General features: G+C 44.7%; 1 protein-coding gene and 1 long non-coding RNA gene across 2 annotated transcripts; both read left to right on the top strand.

Moving 5' to 3' along the window:
* Positions 1-4,455: 4,455 nt before the first annotated feature.
* NUDT19 (nudix hydrolase 19) lies at positions 4,456-15,782 on the top strand. The gene is made up of 4 exons (XM_075838433.1): positions 4,456-4,622; positions 11,424-12,232; positions 13,825-14,029; positions 15,202-15,782. Exons 2-4 carry the CDS (start codon positions 11,504-11,506, stop codon positions 15,426-15,428), a joined length of 1,161 nt encoding a protein of 386 aa, XP_075694548.1. The 5' UTR covers positions 4,456-4,622; positions 11,424-11,503; the 3' UTR covers positions 15,429-15,782.
* Positions 15,783-15,791: 9 nt separating this feature from the next.
* On the top strand, positions 15,792-17,765 carry LOC142661144 (uncharacterized). The gene is made up of 2 exons (XR_012850652.1): positions 15,792-16,409; positions 16,656-17,765. It is a non-coding gene; the product is annotated as an uncharacterized LOC142661144 (long non-coding RNA).
* The last annotated feature ends 2,066 nt before the right edge of the window (positions 17,766-19,831 follow it).

The following is a 19,831-nucleotide window of genomic DNA, read 5'->3' on the forward strand; positions in this document are numbered from 1 at the left end:
TTTTTTTACGCGCCGCTGTCAAAAGACAGTGCGTAAAAAAGACGCCCGCGTCAAAGAAGTGCCTGTCACTTCTTGAGACGTAAATGGAGCCGTTTTCCATTGACTCCATGGAAAAACAGCTCCAATTACGTCCGTAATGGACGCAGCGAAAAACGCCTGCACATGCCTGAAAACAGCTCCGTAATTTCAGCCGTAACGGAGGCTGCCGTGTGAACATACCCTTATAGTAATCTCTGCACAGTACCAAAGGGGCACCCGCGAAATCAGCTGATCTGCGGCTGCGCTCTGATGAGACGACTGCCCAACGTGGTGCGGGAGCGATGTAAAAACCTGATTTTTCCGTGCAGTCGCAGGTTTTTCAGACAGCTGCGTACATAGAGATTTCGCCTACAGCTCGCCAATTACAGGACAGCGTGATATTGTGAGGCATTGGGCTGGAAGCGTGAGTTATGTCAGCGAACAGAAGGTGACTCCGTGCAAGAGCCAATAAGGACAATCTGTGGTCATTCTCCAGCTGCTTTCCCATCCTGATTATCCAGATTATGGATTCTCATATTTCGTATATCGGACATTGCAGTCGTTTAAGTCAGAAACGCCAATAACTGACCATTTGCCAAAGGCGTAAAGCTCCAGCGCCCGAATGCAAAATCTGTAACCGGATAGGTCATCAGTATATGATTGGTAGCAGTCGGGACAGTCGCTTCCAGGACCGACCTTGCATCGTTTCCGGCACACGGAGGAGGCAGCCAGAACAGCTAATCCATAATCAGTAGGTGTCGGACCCCCACTGATCATCTACTGATGACCAGTCGTAGATTCTGTCACCAGAGATCTCTTGTTACTGCCCCATCTAAACCAAAGAGTCCCAACATTGGCATTTGCAATCTCTATGTCACGGTGAAATATATTCATACTACTCCGATAGTGGGGTTTTACTTCCAATCTCCGTTCTGGCATTAAAAACGGGCAGCAAAGGCGCCGCACCAGGCCACATCCGCTGTCACCGCAGCCTAAGGCTATGTTCACACAGAGTATTTTGGGGGAGGAATATCTGCCTCAAAGTTCCAAACGGAATTTTGAGGCAGATATTCCTCCCCCAAAATACTCTGTGTGAACAGCAATTATCGCGCCGTTTTTCGCCCGCGGCCATTGAGCGCCGCGGGCATAAAACAGCGAGATGTACGCTTTCTCCTGCCTCCCATTGAAGTCAATGGGAGGTCGGAGGCGGAAGCGCCCGAAGATAGGGCATGTCGCTTCTTTTTCCCGCGAGGCAGTTTTACTGCTCGCGGGAAAAAGACGCCGACGCCTCCCATTGAAATCAATGGGAGGCGTTCTCGGGCCGTTTCTGCCGAGTTTTGCGACGCGTTTTCCGCGTCAAAAAACTCGGCAAAAGACCCCGTGTGAACATAGCCTAAGGGCCTCATTCACACGACCGTCATTTTTATCCGCAATTACGGATCCGTAACATTCATTTCTGTCGGCCACGGACACCTTCCCGTATATTTACGGGTGTGTGTCAGGGCCGTAGAAATGATCCGAAAAAAAAAAAAGACGTCCTATTTTTTTGCATTTATGGACCATGCTCTTATACTTATTAGGGTATGTTCACGCGGCAACGCCAAGTACGTCTGAAATTACGGAGCTGTTTTTAGGGGAAAACAGCTCCTGAATTTCAGACGTTTTGACAAGTGCACGCGTTTTTCGCGGCGTCTTTTATGGACGTAATTGGAGCTGGTTTTCATTGGAGTCAATGAAAAACGGCTCCAATTACATCCCAAGAAGTGACATGCGCTTCTTTGAGGCGGACGTCTTTTTACGCGCCATCTTTTGACAGCGGCGCGTAAAAAAGTAGCCCGTCTGAACAGAACACCGTAAGACCCATTGAATTCAATGGGCAGATGTTTGCAGATGGTTTGGAGCCGTTTTTTCGGCCGTAATTCGAGGCGTAAAACGCCTGAATTACGTCCGTAAATAGGGCGTGTGAACATACCCTAACTGTGAGCACGGTGAGGGTATGTTCACACGCAGTAGCAAAATACGTCTGACATTACGAAGCTGTATTCGCCTGAAAACAGCTCCTGATTTTCAGACGTTTTTTAACAACTCGCGTTTTTCGCGGCGTATTTTACGGACGTTATTGGAGCTGTTTTTCAATGCAGTCAATGAAAAACGGCTCCAAAAACGTCCCAAGAAGTGACATGCACTTCTTTTTTCGCGGGCGTCTTTTTACGCGCCGTCTTTTGACAGCGACACGTAAAATGACACCTCGTGGGAACAGAACATCGTAAAACCCATTGAAAGCAATGGGAAGATGTTTGTAGGCGTAATGGAGACGTTTTTTCAGGCGCAATTCGAGGCGTAAAACGCCCGAATTACATCTGAAAATAGTGCGTGTGAACAGACCCTCAGAGTTGAAAACTGGGACCTCGGTAGAAAAAAAAATAATTAGTATTTTCCCTTAGGGAGCCGCACGGAGAGGCGGCTGTGAATAAACCGCTACCGGCGATTAATGATCGCGCTCATGGTGATAAAACCTGGACGTTACTAATGATTTGCATCCAATCCCTGCGTTCTATCCCCTCGTCAACACTTTAACCTTCACAGATTGTCATTACATAATAAGTCAGCCTGGAGAGCGGCGGATTACAGCTCGCGAGATGCTTTCTCTTCTAATACGATTATATTAGTCTCTTAATGCCCGGCCTGTGAGATTCCTGTATGTGCACATCCGGCAGCGCGGTGGACGCGGTGACAGCGGGATTAGGGGATGTAACGTCACGTGTGCAGTATTCAGGTCTACAGACAACAATATTACATATGAGGGGTTTAGATACACCGGATCAGCAGAACAGTATCACACATGAGAGGCTTAGATACACCACCACAAGGGACAATATCACAAAAAAAAAGTTAGGCCCCATGCGCACGAACTTATTTTTGCGGCCGCAATTCACCCGCAGATTGAATTGCGGCCCCATTCATTTCAATGGGCCCATTCACGCGACCGTGGACCGTGCATGGACCAGGAGCCTGGACCGCAAAAAGAACGGACATGTACACGGGCCGCAATTTGCGGGCGGCCTGTGGGTGACACTCCGCGGCCGTCTGACCCGAAAATCACGGCCTTGAACATGGCTACGGTCGTGTGCATGAGGTCTTAGATACACCATCTCCGTAGACCGTAACACACACAATGGGCTTAGATACAGGAGCTAAGAAGACAGCATGACAAATGCTAAGCTTAGATACACCAGCTCAGGGGACAATTTGACATGCTTAGATACACTAGTTCAGCGGATGATATCACACATGATTGGCTTGGAAACACCAGTCCAGCGTAGGGTATCTCATATAATAGGCTTAGATACACCAAATCAACACACAGTAGTTACACATTAGCTTAGATACACCGGCTCAGCAGACACTAGTACACATGAGCTTAGATACTCAGCTCAGCAGACAGTGTCAGTCTTAGGTCTGATTTACACGAGCGTGTGCGTTTTGCGCACGCAAAAAACGCAGCGTTTTGCATGCGCAAAATGCACTTAACAGCTCCGTGTGTCATCAGTGTATGATGCGCGGCTGCGTGATTTTCGCGCAGCCGCCATCATTATGACGCTCCGTTTGGATGTTTGTAAACAGGAAAGTACGTGGTGCTTTTCTGTTTACATTCAGAGTTTGACAGCTGTTGCGCGAATAACGCAGTTCGCACGGAAGTGCTTCCCTGCGGCATGTGTGGTTTTCACGCACCCATTGACTTCAATGGGTGCGTGATGCGCGAAAAACGCTGAAATATAGAACATGTCGTAAGTTTTACGCAGCGGACACACGCTGCGCAAAACCCACGGACTGTCTGCACTGCCCCATAGACTAATATAGGTGAGTACGACACGCGTGAAAAGCACGCGCGTCGCACACGCGTATATTACGCTCGTGTAAATGATGCCTTAGATGCATCGGATCAGCATCACACATAAGCTTAGATACATCGGCTCAGAAGACAGTATCGCACATGATAGGCTTAGAAACACCGACACTATCACACATACACTTAGATACACTAGCAGCTCAACACAGTATTACAGATAAGCTTTAGATACAGTAGCTCAGCAGACAGTATCACACATTATAGGCTTAGCTACACCGGCTCAGCAAACATTTTGTCACACGAGAGGCTTAGATACACCAGCTCTGCAGGCAGTATCACACACAAGCTTAGATACATTAGCTCAGCAAACATATCACACATGATAGACTTAGATACATCACCCAGGCGGCGCACTGACCTCTGAATGTATAAAAGAAATCACTATTTCCATTATGTCTAGCTGTTCTACACTTTTTTCCCTCACACGTGTCATTATTCATCCTGACCACACGGGGCCGCTGTTACACACACCCTGGCTATTACGGCTCCGAAGAAAAGTAAAATTACACATAATATTAGTCGTCTTCTCTTATTTATTAACTTCATAACTTGCGAGCCGCTCCAGTGCAGAAACTCCGACAGCCGGATAGTGAGCCTTTGTTGCTAGTGCATTGTGGGAGTTGTAGTCACCGGTTAGTGACAAGTCATGGACGTTTCCAAGATGTCACCGGCAGCAGGAAGGACTTAGGCTGGGGTAATGTAGTGTCCTGGCGGCAGACCAGGGTCATGTTTATTAAAGGTTCTGTATATTATGGGATGTGCAGTTCGTACGTCTAGTGGGTTTTATTCTATAACTGCAATAGAACCTGATGAAAAAGTTACAATGTAACCGCAGCTGCACACGTGACCTATGTGTGGCCGAACTTATCACTGCTCATTCTCGTTACATTGTGTCATAGAGTATGTATTGGAAGTATATCATTCTACAAGTAAAAGTTACTAATCAGTGTATCTATCTATCTATCTCATATATATCTATCTATCTAACACACATGCACGCACGCACTGTACCATATTACTGCTGATATAGATCAGTAGCGGTTCCCGCTGTTCCATGAACTTAGACCCGATGGGAGTGCTATGATAGGATTGAGAATTATCATCAACTACAAATTTGACCTTGTCATTAGATTAGATTAATGTATCCCGAAAGAGTTTAACACCAAGGGTATGTCGCTGCAGAATTTACATTGTCCATTAACGTTGGACATTATCTGCATTTGTCTATGAGTTCCAAATTAATGAATGCTCTCTCAATGGTGGATCTGAGAGAGGCCGGCCGGCTGGAGAGAGACCATGACACGCAGCGTCAGTGTTCAAACAGTCTCTGCCCACAGGGGGCGGATCCATCTTTATTTATAAGAAAATGAGAGTAGGCGGTAACCTCGTACTTGCAAAGCATGAGCATTCTAAATATGGTAATATCCCAAAACTCCACATGTATCTTTAGCCATAAGAAATACAATGTCAGCACGTTTTCTCACGTTGCCTTTGTAACAGCTGAAATGCAAAGCCATAAACTAAACGACTTGAAATAGAATAGCCATCCCCCCATGTAGGCTCTTGTTTCAGCAGGTCTTTGAGCTTTAGTGACAACTCAACTGTCCATTTAAAGCAATATATGTTCACACATATAAAGATAATTAAAATATCTTTGACAATTCCCTTCTTTTGAACATAAAATTGCTTAGCCATGTATTCGAATATTCGTCCGAGATTACGTTCTGGCTAGATCCCCTAGACCAGGGCATTTTTAATGCCATTCACCGCGAAACAAATACTCAGGATACGTGTCTAGCAATAGGTGAGTGCACAGCGTTACATACTGTACACACCTGAAGATTTAGGGAATTACAGGTTTCACAATTCGGGCAATACCATCTATCTTGGTGGTTTTCTACGGCTTGACAGATAACTTTATCAGGTATGGAAGTATTTAGTGTCACATAAACAGGTGGCTCTGAATGTTTCCTCCCACCTCGGTTCTTAGGGTGGTGGGTGGTCTGGACCTCATGCACTTTAATATCCTGTGCTATTTTCTTAACTGCTGATACTTTTGCAATCAAACATGTTACATAATATATCTCTATCTAAGTAGCTGGTTGTAGTCTAGCTAAGGTACATACTCCTGGTCTCCTGGGTGGCAACCACTTATATGCCTCGTACCCACATATATGACATACATGTTGGGTTGAAGCACATCCCTGGAGTGATTTAACACTCCTGCAATCCAGGAGAACAAGATCATGTCCCGTCCGGTGGCATTCATCTATGCCACCCCCTTTATTAGTTAGATTACCTCGTGTTACACCCTCTAGACCCTGCATCATCCATTTTCTAGCTGTTTCTGAGCACTAGGAGCTGCCAGTTGCTCTTATCCCCAGACTATACATATTCTGTGTCTCTTCCCTCACAGTCGGTGAGGTTTACAGCATCAAACAATATGTCATTTTTATTAACCTGACCTCTGTTTACACATCACACACTGTCATTGGGGTAACATCCAATCATGGACGGCAGCATTCCTAGCCTGAGATCTGTTTTCCACAGCGCTTCCCTCTTTGAATATCTTACACGATAAAACAGCCAGGGAACCAATGCCCACGCTGCTATTACAAGAGGAACAACTCCAGGAGAGTTAGGGTTGAGCGCTAGGGAAAAGAGATGGGACTGCAAGGCCAAGGCAATAACCTCATCTATCCTCAGATATGGCATCGTCTTTGAATGGAGACATATACAACAGTCCAGCAATTTAGTCAATACTGATATCACTTGATGTTTGATAAACTTGTCATTAAACTCTTCTTCTAGCTTATCATTTAGACAATAGGTAAAGTAGAGATGACAGAAGATGAAGGTCAACCGGAGCTTGACGAGACCCACAGTTCATCGTGATTGAGGACCTGTCAGCAGTGACCGGCATGTCCAAGTTCTTTCCTTCCAATGTAACGGATGTGGAAGTTGTGAGCTGGACTTGGTACGGACGTCACAGTGCGGCTCTAGTGCTTTACAGTGTCTCTTTACACAAGCCCAGTCCCCGGCTGTATACAATGTCCTCCTTTCACTTAGGTTCTGTAATGGAATCATAAACATATTTATACATCTGCGTGAGCTGTTTCTTCAGAGCTCCCACATAATGGGTGAGGTCAGAGGGCAATAGGCAGGCGCTCAGTCCAGGGTTTATGGGTTTCAGCCATGACCTTCTGGATTTTTAACTTAAAAGTCCCATTCCACCTTTCTACCTTCCCATTGCTCTTGGGATACGGGGTGTGAAAAGCTGCTGTATACCCAGGACCTGCAGGATGTCTTGGAGTTCCTCTCCAGTAAAGTGAGTTCCTCTATCACTTTCTATTGTCTCAGGGACCCCATATCTACATACCACTTCTGAGAGCAATCTTTTACTTTTGCTGTGGCCCTCGTTACTGGCCACGCCTCAGGCCACCCAGAGAACAGATCTACACAGACCGGTACATGTTCATACTGTCCCACTTTTGGTAACTGAGTCAATCTGCAATCGCTGATATGGGTGGGCCGCCTTTACCATATGCCTTTTTGCAACCTGCACAGTCTTGCCTATGTTATGGCAGACACATATCATGCACCTCTGGACAAATCTGGCAACAGCACTTGCTGAAACCCCGGGGGTACCCACCATTTGGTCACCATTGCACTCATTCCTTCTCTTGACACCTGCGTTGGTCCGTGCATTAGTTGGGTTATCATGGGGAAGAGGACTCTGGGTAGGCACATCCTGTTACCCACCTTCCATATTCCATCCTCCCCTTCACTGGCACCTTTTGTCTGCCAATGTCCTTTTTCCTCTTATATGGCTTGACTTTGTAGTCTACTTAATATTATCATGTCTATGGGACCAGATACTATGCTGGTCAAGAATACTACGTCCTCCTCTATGAGGGACCTGAGAGCTGCAGCTTTCGCAGCCTTGTCTACTAGTCTATTTCCCCTTGCTTCGGGGGTAGTTTGCATTTTAGTAAGAGCTTGCACTTTACGTATATTTACCTGCTTTGGCAGTGTCAGAGCCTCAAACAGTTCTCTCACTCTCTCAACATTATGGGTTTACCCGTGGATCCAGCAAAATCTCTGCTCCTCCAGATTAGGCCATAATCATGTGCAATACCAAAAGCATATCTAGAGTCAGTATATATATATATTTGTGGTTTTACCTTCAGTCAGTCTACACGCCTCAGCGAGTACCTTCACCGCCACCTCCTGTGCTGACACGGAGGATGGGAGTGGTTGTTACTTTATTACCTCTGTTTCAGTGGTGACAGTATATACCCAGTCTTGTAGCCTCGTTCATGGTGGTACCTGGAACCATCTACAAAAGAAACTCAAAAGCTGGATTAGATATTGGATCCTTTGTTACATTTTTTAAATGTTTTTATCTCTATTGGCATTCAAGACAATTATGTTGATGATCTGGGTACTAGGGAATCAAATGTGCTGAGAAATCAACTTCCCACAAGGCTGGAAATTCACTGTCTACTATTTCCTGCGACTTATCCCATTCCCTCTCAAGTCCCCCATTGACCATGTGTCCTTCTCTTCCTCCTCTGTTGAACCCTGCGGAAGCAATGTAGTAGGGTTTAACACTGTACATCTCTGTATAGTTAGTTTTATATGGGGTGATGAGTCTGGTCTTATACTTAGTAGACATGTGCTTAGTGTGTGCTTGATGAAGAATCTCACTAACAGCATGAGGCACCCTGAGAACTCGAGGCTAATCTTAGCACTATGTCTGTTGTCTTGTCTTTGAGTAGAGCAGCTGCTGCTACTACACAAATACAAGACGGAAGGTACAAAGTTGTTGTTTTTGGCATTCTTAGGGAGAGGGGCTTATAAGAACATACACATTTCTTCAGTACCCCAGCCTCCAAATACTTGTCTTATCTGGTTATCAATACTTTTCAACTGTGGGAGGCTCGGAGGGCACGGCTTCAACTGAGGTTTGGGGCTGTTTGCAAACAATTTTAAGTCACAGGGGCCACAGACATACGTCCTACATCTGTTTACCCTGTGCCCAGAAGGAGGACAGGACCGCCCTCAATGCCTGAGATGTGAGGTCCTCCTCTCAGTGCAATCCCCATAGAGTGCAGCACACATAAAATGTTGCATATCATCAGTAACTTCAATCTGTCCATCAGCCTTATATTGGATGACAACCTGAATTGCTGCAAGGATGTCAGAAACTATAAGATTGACTGGACAGGAATCTGACACCATAAACGTGACAACAGCTCCTGTGAATGCTGTCATCTTATTTGCATTTTCATTTCATAAAATATATTCCCAACATGTTACTGTGTGTGTGTGTGTGTGTGTGTCATGTGCATATGTAATGTATATACCATCATTCAACAGAAAGGATACTCTTATAATTAAATAATAGAGCTTTGCAAAATAGCAAAATACTTGTTTCCTTAATTAGTATATGTCAATATTAAATAAACCAATCCATTAAGACAAATGATGAAACATATCGTGCACTATATGTGTCATCATATGCCAATAGAAACTTGTTAATATCAAATAATCATAAACTAAAATGTAACAATGACATAAAAATCTTTCTTGTTGACTCACTTCTCATGTGGTGATTTCAAAGAAACCATTTCCCTTTAACCCCTTCCCGACATTTGACGTACATGTACGTCATGGAAAGTACTGACTTCCCGCATCTTGCCGTACATGTACGTCAAACGTTTGGCACCGGCTCAGAAGCTGAGCCGGTCCCATCATCACCGGATCTCAGCTGTATCTTACAGCTGACATCCGACTGTAACGGCGGGGACCGAAATTAGCTTCAATCCCCGCCATTAACCCCTTAAGTGCAGCGCTCAAACGCGATCGCTGCACTTAAGGTGTTTGCAGCTCATCGGAACCCCAGTAATGAAATTGCCGGGGTTCCGGTGGCTGCAATGGCAACCGGAGGCCTAATACTGGCCTCCCGGTCTGCCTAGCACCGAAGCCGGTCAAGATCCGCCCGGCGGCGGAGCCTGATCGGCTTCCGTAGCTGCCGGCAAGATGGCGCCGGGTCAGGAGCTGATCCGGCGTCATCAGCGGTGGAAGTCAGCTGTACTGTACAGCTGACATCCACCTGTAACGGCAGGAACCGGAGCTAGCTCCGATCCCTGCCATTAACCCCTTCGATGCAGCAATCGAAAGCGATTGCTGCATCGTAGCGGTTACAAGCAGATCGCCAGCCCTGACAGGCAATCGGGACTGGCGACTGCTGTTATGGCAACAGGAGACACAATGGTCTCCTGCTCTGCCATTACGGAAGCCGATTTAGCGATATTTGGTTCAGCAACCTGTGTTAAAGGGGTGGTACAGAATTAGAAACGTGTGTGGTATGCATCTGTACCCCATTCACTTCAATGCAACTGAACTGCAATACCAGAGACGACCCATGGACAGGTGTGGCGCTGTGTTAGGAAGAAAGCAGCCATGTTTTTCTAATCCTGTACAATCCCTTTAATTTCGTATGCAGAGTTCGCTGTATTCAACAATACGGCGCAGGTCCTGAGTTGCACCCGGTTCAACCCCTTTAACACAAAATATTCTGTTATATGTTTTGTATTTTAATCCATGGGATTTTCTAAATGGATTTCTCTGCTCAGTCTTCTGCTTCTGAAAGTCCACCTTAAAGGGGTTTGCCCTTCAGGGACATTTATGACATATCCACTGGATATGTCATAAATGTCAGATAGATGCGGGTCCCACCTCTGGGACCGGCACCTATCTCTAGAACGGGGCCCCCTAAACCCCGTTCTACCTTTCTCGTTTCTCGCTGCCTCCTGGGCCACTTCTTGATTACATGGTCGGAAATTACGAAGTGGCAGCGGGAACAAAGAAAGAAACAACGGGGTTTAGGGGGCCCCGTTCTAGAGATAGGTGCGTGCCGTGCCACATCTGGATATGTCATAAATGTCCCTGATGGGAAACCCCTTTAAATTGCAGCTCTGGGCTAGAAACATTCCTGGTTATTAGATATTCTGGACTGCGCATATTAAAGGAATTTAAAGAGGACCTGTCTCCTCTCCTGACATGTCTGCTTTAATAAATTGTGTACCCCATGAAATAATAATTCTGGGACATCTTTTCTCACAACTCTACGTTATGCCATTCCTCTGTTATTCCTCTTAGAAATGTATGAATAAATTGAACATTTGGTGTTACCAGTTGGGGGTGTGTCTCTACAGTCTGTCATTGTCCAATCAGTGCTGACAGAGTGAGACTGTAGGGACACGCCCCTTTGACAAGGGGAAAGGGAACACCCAGTTATCAATTTACTCAAGAATTTCTAGGAAGAATAACAGAGGAACAACAGAAAGCAAAAAGATGTTCCAGAATTGTTAAGTATTTAGTCAAATAGACATGTCAGGAGAGGGGACAGGTCATCTTTAACTGTTTGTGGTGTAACACACACTATATTTATACAGTAGTTGTATACGATACATTTTTCTTTCTACAGGAAGCACGTCATTAATGCAGCCAGCGTCCAACTCCACACACGGTCGCGACAGGACAACGAAAAAAATCTAAGATATTAAAATGAACAACACGTTAAAGCACTGGAGGGAAGCCGCCACCCTCATTTTGACAGCCGGATGCCAACATCTCAATGCCGTACCAAAAATCACAACTCAAATTCCTCGGTATGGTCGTAAGAATAAAGCTGCTTTCGATTATGAAGTTCTCTTACTACAACGCAGTGAGAAAAGTGGGTTCATGCCCAACGCGTTTGTGTTCCCGGGTGGACTCGTGGAACCCTCCGACTTCTCCAATGATTGGGTGACAATTTTTGAGAGACACGTCCAAAAGCCTAACTTTGGCCTTGGCTTGGTGAAGCAGCCTCCTGACACCAGGTCACCCATGTTCATCACAGACAGGAGGAAGTTTGGCTCCCTGATTCCTGGCGAGGTGGCCTTCCGGATCTGCGCTATAAGGGAAGCCTTTGAAGAATCTGGTATTTTATTGGTGGTTCCTGAGAATTCCGATATTGAGGACAGCCAGAAGTTCATGGCCGCTTACGACCAAGATGGAGAAGCCGTAGCCAAGTGGAGAGAAGAGGTTCAGGACGATCCCCAGCGGTTCATCGAAATGTGCAAGAAGCTACGATGTGTCCCTAACATCTGGGCCCTTCATGAATGGGGCAACTGGCTGACCCCATTGTTTTCTAAAAACTCAAGGGCCAGGCGCTATGACACGGCTTTCTTCATCTGCTGCTTGCCAAGGAATCCGGTCACTGCGGATGATAAGAAAGAGGTCACCAATTTCAAAGTGAGTTCACGCAGCTTTGAAGGGGTTGTCTTCTTCATAAAATAGGGCATGTAGCTCTAATAAATGGGATTTTCTCAGAGGGAGTCACGTCCACTGAGGCTCATGGCACTAGATGACCAGAGGGGCACTCCATGTAAATAGTGGATGGCATTGAAGTCAATTTTTTACAATAGGCGCCCAAACAATACATTGAAATATTGAAGTACCTTGCAGGGTCGATTAGGGATTTCCTTGAATGGCAATTGCCCAGTATAATGTTAATATTGGAAACTATTTGAATGGGTAGAACATTTCGTAAGCCTTGCGTTTTGTTATTAGATTGCTCCCATGCTAAAGATATTACTTCCAAATTATATACGAATATAAAATAAACTAAAAAGTTTTAGCATTGCTGTTAACGGGTAATTTATTAAGAGAGTGAGTGCAGCTCTGGAGTATAATACAGGCTAGAAAAAAAGGGAGAGGAGAGGGGGGGGTAGGAGGAATCCTCCAGCTCACCAACACAGAGTCTTCAATCCAGACTGCGCTCGGATGCTCGTGACGGCACACGGCAGCAATAGCAAAAGAGGGAGGAAAATAGTGATCCAGCGCCAGGTGATATTTAAAAGGAAATGAGGTTCCAATTTTATTTCCAAAAATACTAAAATTCCAAGTACAGGGATGATTTGCAATAGTGGTTTTGCTTACGCGTTTCGGACAACGCTTGTGTCCTTATGTATGGTTTATCTATATATATATTAGGGCTGGGCAGTCAATCGAAAAATTATCTAAATCGAAATTCAGCACAATTATTTGATGTCATCTTATGAATTTCGGTTTTATCAATTATTTTCTCCCGGTTCAAACTGTATCTGCATCTTCAGGATTTGTGGGGGCAGCTTTGTGAGCATTATACTGTGTGGGGTCAGTTATGGGGGCATTATACTGTGTGGAGGGCAGATATAGGGGTATTATACTGTGTGGGGTCAGTTATGGGGGCATTATACTGTGTGGAGGGCAGATATAGGGGTATTATACTGTGTGGGGTCAGTTATGGGGGCATTATACTGTGTGGAGGGTAGTTATAGGGGTATTATACTGTGTGGGGGCAGTGTCAGGGGTATATTATATACAGTAGTATACAGCAGGCTCAAGGGATAAATATTAATTCAATGGCGTTGCATGCAAATAGGGGGTGTGGCATGCAAAAGGGGAGTGGCCTAAATAATCAATAATCGTAATTGAGGTTACATGTTCAATTAATCGTGATTTTGATTTAGGTCATAATTGCCCGGCTCTAATATATATATATATATGGGAAAGTTAATAAAAAATACAGCATTCTGGGTGTTATAAAATAGCGCTCGGGGCAGTTATCGCTTTTCTTAAAGGGACCCTTTACTATTAACAATGATGCTATATTCTAATATACAGCCGGTTGTAGAAATGACGATTATGCAAACGAGTTAAAGGTATTTTCTGTGTTTAGAAAGGTAGTTTTTCCACTTTTGCTGACCCCTACCACCCGTATGATTTAACTAATAGTCACATATTAGGAAATTGCTACCTGTGTCTCCATGTCCTGAGATGTTTTATGTTGTGATATGTTTCAGTGGTGGACGCCTCAGGAAGCCATAGAGCAATATCGGAACAAAACCTGGATCCCACCTCCTCAGTTCTATGACTTAAGCAGATTGTGTAACTTTACGCACCTTGAAGAGCTGCGGCGATTCACTCTCCACCGTTCCTTGGAAGGCTGTGAAAGATGGATGCCTGTTCTCTTACAAGCCAAGGATGGCATGGTGCATATGCTGCCAGGTATGTGTGTGTGTGTGTGTGTGTGTGTGTGGCCTTAATCGTTGTATAATGAAACGTTCTGGCACTTTCTAATATACTTTGTATCATTTTCAAGATTTCTGCTTGCTGTCAGTGAATGGAAGTCTTCTTTAACCATACAGACCTAAAACTTGGCTACAATTGTATCCAGTTTAGACAATCCCCTGTGAGCTATGAACTTCAGCAGCACAAATCTCACTCACTCACCGTCCTGATAATATGCTACATTGTATATAGTATAGTGAAAAATAGATTAGACACCAGAAAACCTTTTTAAAGGGACACTCTGGGCAATACTGATGTTTGTGCAGGACCTGAGGGGGTGAGGCATGACAGGGATTATTTCTTTGATGCCTTTTGAATTCCTGTGCCATTCACCACCCCCTCGGGTTATGCACAACTGTATTGGTTTTGCCTGGAGTGTTCCTTTAAGACCCCCAGTAGGACATCCCTTGTCTATATTGGCAATTAGGGCATATGTATATCATAGAGGGTTGTCCCCTGTTTTTTAGTGTTCCCGTGCAATATGCTAATGAGCAAAAGAGTCAGATCTTCATTCCTCAAGCCTTTCCGAGTTAACCCCGCCTCCTTACTTTTGATTGACAGCTTACTTTTGATTGACAGCATTCAGAGTGGGACAGTTTTCGGCGGTGATTGGCATAAGAGGAGGAATGAACTAGACTGACAGATTATTACCATAAAAGCCGCAAAATGTTTGCAAACAATTATTTACGGTCGGAGGAGGAGTTTAGGAGCAGAAATAACGCCAATGAACTTTTGAGAGCAGCGGCCAGCGAGGGGTGAGGAGAGCTCAATAGGTGACAGGTTCCCTTTAAGGGTTTAGCAGCCAGACCCGCAAACATAGTCCGTATTTGAAATGGGGTTTCCAGATTGGAGAACCGCTTTAATAATCTCTGTAAGTTTGGACCTTGCTAGTCAGCACCAGAATGAGTCCAGACTTCTGCCCAGTAATATGCCCAGCTGCCAGAAGTGACCATGCCGATTCTCCTGCCACCTGTATTACAGAACTGCTGACGGGACATATTGATGATGCTCCACCAGCATTTCTGTCCCCTGCATTTTAATAAAGGACGGTGTCGGGAAGGACCGTCAGAAGAGATGTCCATGAAATGTGATTTTTTGTTATTTTGCAGGAGATGAACTCTACCCGGATGATCCTGATGTCACTGGACAAACACAAAAAATGTACTCCACGAACAGAACAATAGAAGAGCTCGTGCGGGATGGAGAGCGCCTACACAGACTATTGCACCTGGATGGGGTGCCACGTTTTTTTATAACGACAAAGCCCAAATATAAACATGTCAACCCGCTCTTCCAGCAGAGTGATAATGACATAGAGCCCAAGAGCCAGCTATGAGTAGGCGGATGGAAATATGTCCGATTTTTGGTGAATGGGCAAATATATATATAATTAATGATACATGTGGTGCCGGGTCAGACACGCCTGGTCTTATGTGCTATAAAATCAGGGGCCGTGTTAGGAATCCGAGTGCAGTAAATTTCCAGCATTACCAATAATCCAATTGGTTTGCATTGGGTCATGATCAAGAATCCGGCTTGCTGTGGTGCCATAGACAACTTGACAATGGGCCAGTTGCCCAATGTCTCCACCTATATCATAATGGACAAGGAAAATTATTTTACAGAATTAACGGGTTATTCCCGTCTTACAAAAGTGATGGTATATCTATTTGATATGTCATCACTTCATGATTGGTCCAGAGAATGAAGGGGCCGCAGTGCTGTTTCATTTATAGGATCGGAGGGGGTCCCAGAGGTTGGACCCCATTATTTATAAAGATAGGAATAGCTCTACAAATAATCTTTATTATCTTTGCGGATGTTTTCCTTTACTTGTCTTGTATTGCAATATCTTGAGTTACACCATGTTTTTTACTCTATTCACATCCAGAGCTGCGTTGAATATTTTGCCAGGGATTGAGCATACCTGTAATAAGTTTTTATGGGTCGAGGTTCTGTAAGCTCTTGCAGGACCTCACCTCTCACTGCTGTCCGCTCATGGTATGCTGTCAAGCACTGTAAGGTTTACAGCACACAGTAAAGTGGTTTTCAGGCGACCGTAAAGCAGTCCCATTTTAGTGTCCGTATTTTGGATGCAACACCAAAACCCCACAGGTTTCAACTAAACTAAAAGTAGATTAACATAGGATCCTATGATGCTATAAGTTCTGTTCAGTTTAACCGCGCTCGGTTTGTGTGGTGCGGCTGTAATACGGATGCTAAAATGTGTCTGCTTTACGGTCATCTGAAAGCGGCTGTAGAAAAGAACTACATCTCCAGATTTCAGTGCAATAGGGAAGCTCAGATAAGCTGTAAGGCCTCATGCACGGCCTGTGATTACAGCGCGGAGTGTCATCCGCGGGCCGCCCGCAAATCATGGACTGTGCACACATTGATTTCAATGAGCCCGGACCGTATAATGACTTGTCCTATTTTTTTGCGGTCCGGGCTATGGACTGTGGAAACATACGGTCGTGTGCATGGGCCCATAGAAATGAATAGGTCCACAATTCATCCACATTTTTGCGGATGCAAAAACACGTTCGTGAGCATGAGGCCTTAGAGGTGTCTGTCAGGAGAAACAGATTCTAAGCAGCAATCAACAGTATTCTGAATGCAGCTTTGGATGGGACTAGAGTATAAACCGTAATGAAACTCAAGATCAGTAAAATATATAAGTAAAGCAAACTATCTGAAAACAAAAGGAATTGTTTTATGAAATCAGTTCTGAATTAGAAATGTCTGCCCCAGATTTAATTTGAGTCTCTATTAAAGGGGTTGTCCAGGTTTAGAAAAACATGGCAGCTTTCTTCCAGAAACTCTGCCCCACCTGTCCACAGGTTGTGAGTGGTATTACACTCAAATATAGACTCAAATAAAATCTGAGAACAGAGATTTCATTGTCAGAAACTGATTTTATAAAGTGGTGCTGTAAGGCCAGGGGTAGACGACAAGTTCCCTTACACAATCCCATACAGAGGTAAATCCCGCAAGTTTTCCCTGCTTGATTTGCGATGAAGTTGGATCAAAATGTGGCACCTTGTAGCTCACGTATTGTGTCCGGAGAAAGGTGTGACCGTGGACATTTAGGGTATGTTCACACGAGGGCGTCCGTTACGGCTGAAATTACGGGGATGTTTCAGCCTGAAAACATGCCCGTAATTTCAGCCGTACCGGCATGTGCAGGCGCTTGAACGCCGCGTCCATTACGGCCGTAATTGGCGCTGCTATTCATTGGAGTCAATGTATAACGGCTCCAATTACGACCAAAGAAGTGACAGGTCACTTCTTTGACGCGGGCGTCTATTTACGCGCCGTCATTTGACAGCGGCGCGTAAATATACGCCTCGTGTGAACAGACAAACGTCTGCCCATTGCTTTCAATGGGCAGATGTTTTTCAGCGCTATTGAGGCGCTATTTTCGGGCGTAATTCGGGGCAAAAACGCCCGATTTACGTCCGTAAATAGGCCGTGTGAACATACCCTTATATAGATGCGTCTATCGTGCAGGTTGGGAATAACACAGTATATTTTCTATGATATCTAGAATAGATTTTGATTTCTGACTATAAAAACGTTAACATTTGTTTCCCTTTTCATCGTCGATATGTGTAATAGGTTTTATTGTTCTCTCGGAAAAGTGTTCAATAAAAAAATTCTGTTACACTTGTCAGCTGTTCATACCGGGAGACTCTTGCATGCTCGACTTACTCTCTCCTTTTATCTCTTTTCACGGCTACTGGTGGCCATATTGATTGACACAACGCCCCCTATGAGACATTTATTAGGCATCCTGCATAGGGATGCACGATGCATCGAAACTTCGATACTGTTTCGATACTTTGCATCCCCAAACGGTTCGATACCGTTATTTAATGGATTTCGATACTGAGCTGTGCGGCATCACAGCTCCGTATTCTAACACATGAATGTATGAGAGCGGGGTTGCGGCTGTGTGATACAGCCATTGCCCCGCTCCGGAGTCCTGACAAGTGCGCGGGGTCAGGATGATGCGATGCGGCCGGCGCTGCAATAATGAGTGGTGGCACCGAACATGGCGGGCGCAATACAAAAACACCCCCATGTTCTGTCCTCAGTGCCTGCGCCGCAGCTCATTAGTGCAGCGCCGGCCGCATCTCATGCTGACCGCACTTGTTGTCAGGAGCGGGGCAATGGCTGCATTACACAGCCGCAGCCCCGCTCTATAACAGCGGAGATCAGAGAAATCTCTCATCTCCACCACTATTCTCGTGAATGCTGCGATCACAGCGGATTGCAGCATTCAGGGGAAAATGAGAAGGGGGATGCCCCTTGGATCGCATCACAATGAATTCCTGTGACGTGATTGAGGGACATACCATATATGGGCAGACAGCCCAGGGTCCATTGAAGGACCCCAGGTCTGTCTAAGGGTATGTTCACACGCAGAGTCAAAAACTTGATTTTCAGACGTTTTTTGTGCCACTCGCGATTTTCGTGGCGTTTTTGGAGCTTTGTTTAATAGAGTCTATGGAAAACGGCTCCAAAAACGTCCCAAGAAGTGTCCTACACTTCTTTTTCGCGGCCGTTTTATTACGCGTCAAAAAACGCTCCGTCGGAACAGAACGCCGTTTTCCCATTGAAATCAATGGGCAGATGTTTGGAGGCGTTCTGCTTCTGATTTTTCGGAAGTTTTTCGGGCGTTTACGGCCCAAAAAACGGCCGAAAATAGGCCGTGTGAACATACCCTTACCATATTTCCTGTTGTTAGGGCATACTGAGGTATGTCCTAACAACTGCCTGCGTACTATCAGTAATATAGATATATGCCAGTACATTAAAGTTTAAAAAATAAAGTAATATTAAATAAAAATAAAAATACACATGCACCTTTTTTACAATAAACATTAAAATAAGTCTCAATACATAAAATATACACACATTCAGTATTGGCGCGGCCGTAATAACCTGCGCAACATTTTTTTTGCATCATTTATGATGTGTGCGCTGTGAAAAAATAAAATAAAAACTTCTTTCTATCACTTATTGTGGGGCACGAGGTGCGATGATGAATGTAACCTCCATGTACCTCATTAATGGTAATTAACCCCATCATGTACCTTACATATTAACCCAATATGACTGAGAAACATGATGAGGTTAATTACTATTAATGTGAGGCGCAATACATCATGACACCTCGCGCCTCACATCAGATAATGGAAGAACTTTTTTTTTATTATTACTGTTGCCAAAGTATCGAAAGTGAAACTCATATGTTTGGAGGCGTTCTGCTTTCGTTTTTTGGGATATTTTCGGCCAGAAAAACGGCTGAAAACACTCTGTATAGTCAAATTTTTTTCATTTGCATTGGAGGGTCATTTTGAGATCTTTTCGCACTATGTTTGCAGTGTACGCTCAACGTATTCACCAGGAAAGCTCTTGGCGCATACGCCAAACGTATCCACAGCGCCCCGTTGAATGTCAATTGCGGGCGCATTACAGCTGTCTGTAGGTGACAGGAGATTTTTATGCTTCCAGCAACCACTTGTCAGAGGCAATCAATTTTTTTAAATGACCAAATACTTCCATTTCAATTTACCACATTTTTCATAAATAAGTTTTGCTGCGATGGTGTCAGTGTATGCTGGGACTTGCAGTTCCACACTTATCAATAGTAGCGCTAAAAAGTGGTGGAGTTTCCCATAGCAACCACTCAGAGCAATGCTTTTCTTTCAGCAGAGCTTCTGAAAAATAAAC

Source organism: Rhinoderma darwinii, chromosome 9 (genome assembly GCF_050947455.1).
Source record: "Rhinoderma darwinii isolate aRhiDar2 chromosome 9, aRhiDar2.hap1, whole genome shotgun sequence".
NCBI classification, from domain to species: Eukaryota; Metazoa; Chordata; class Amphibia; order Anura; family Rhinodermatidae; genus Rhinoderma; species Rhinoderma darwinii.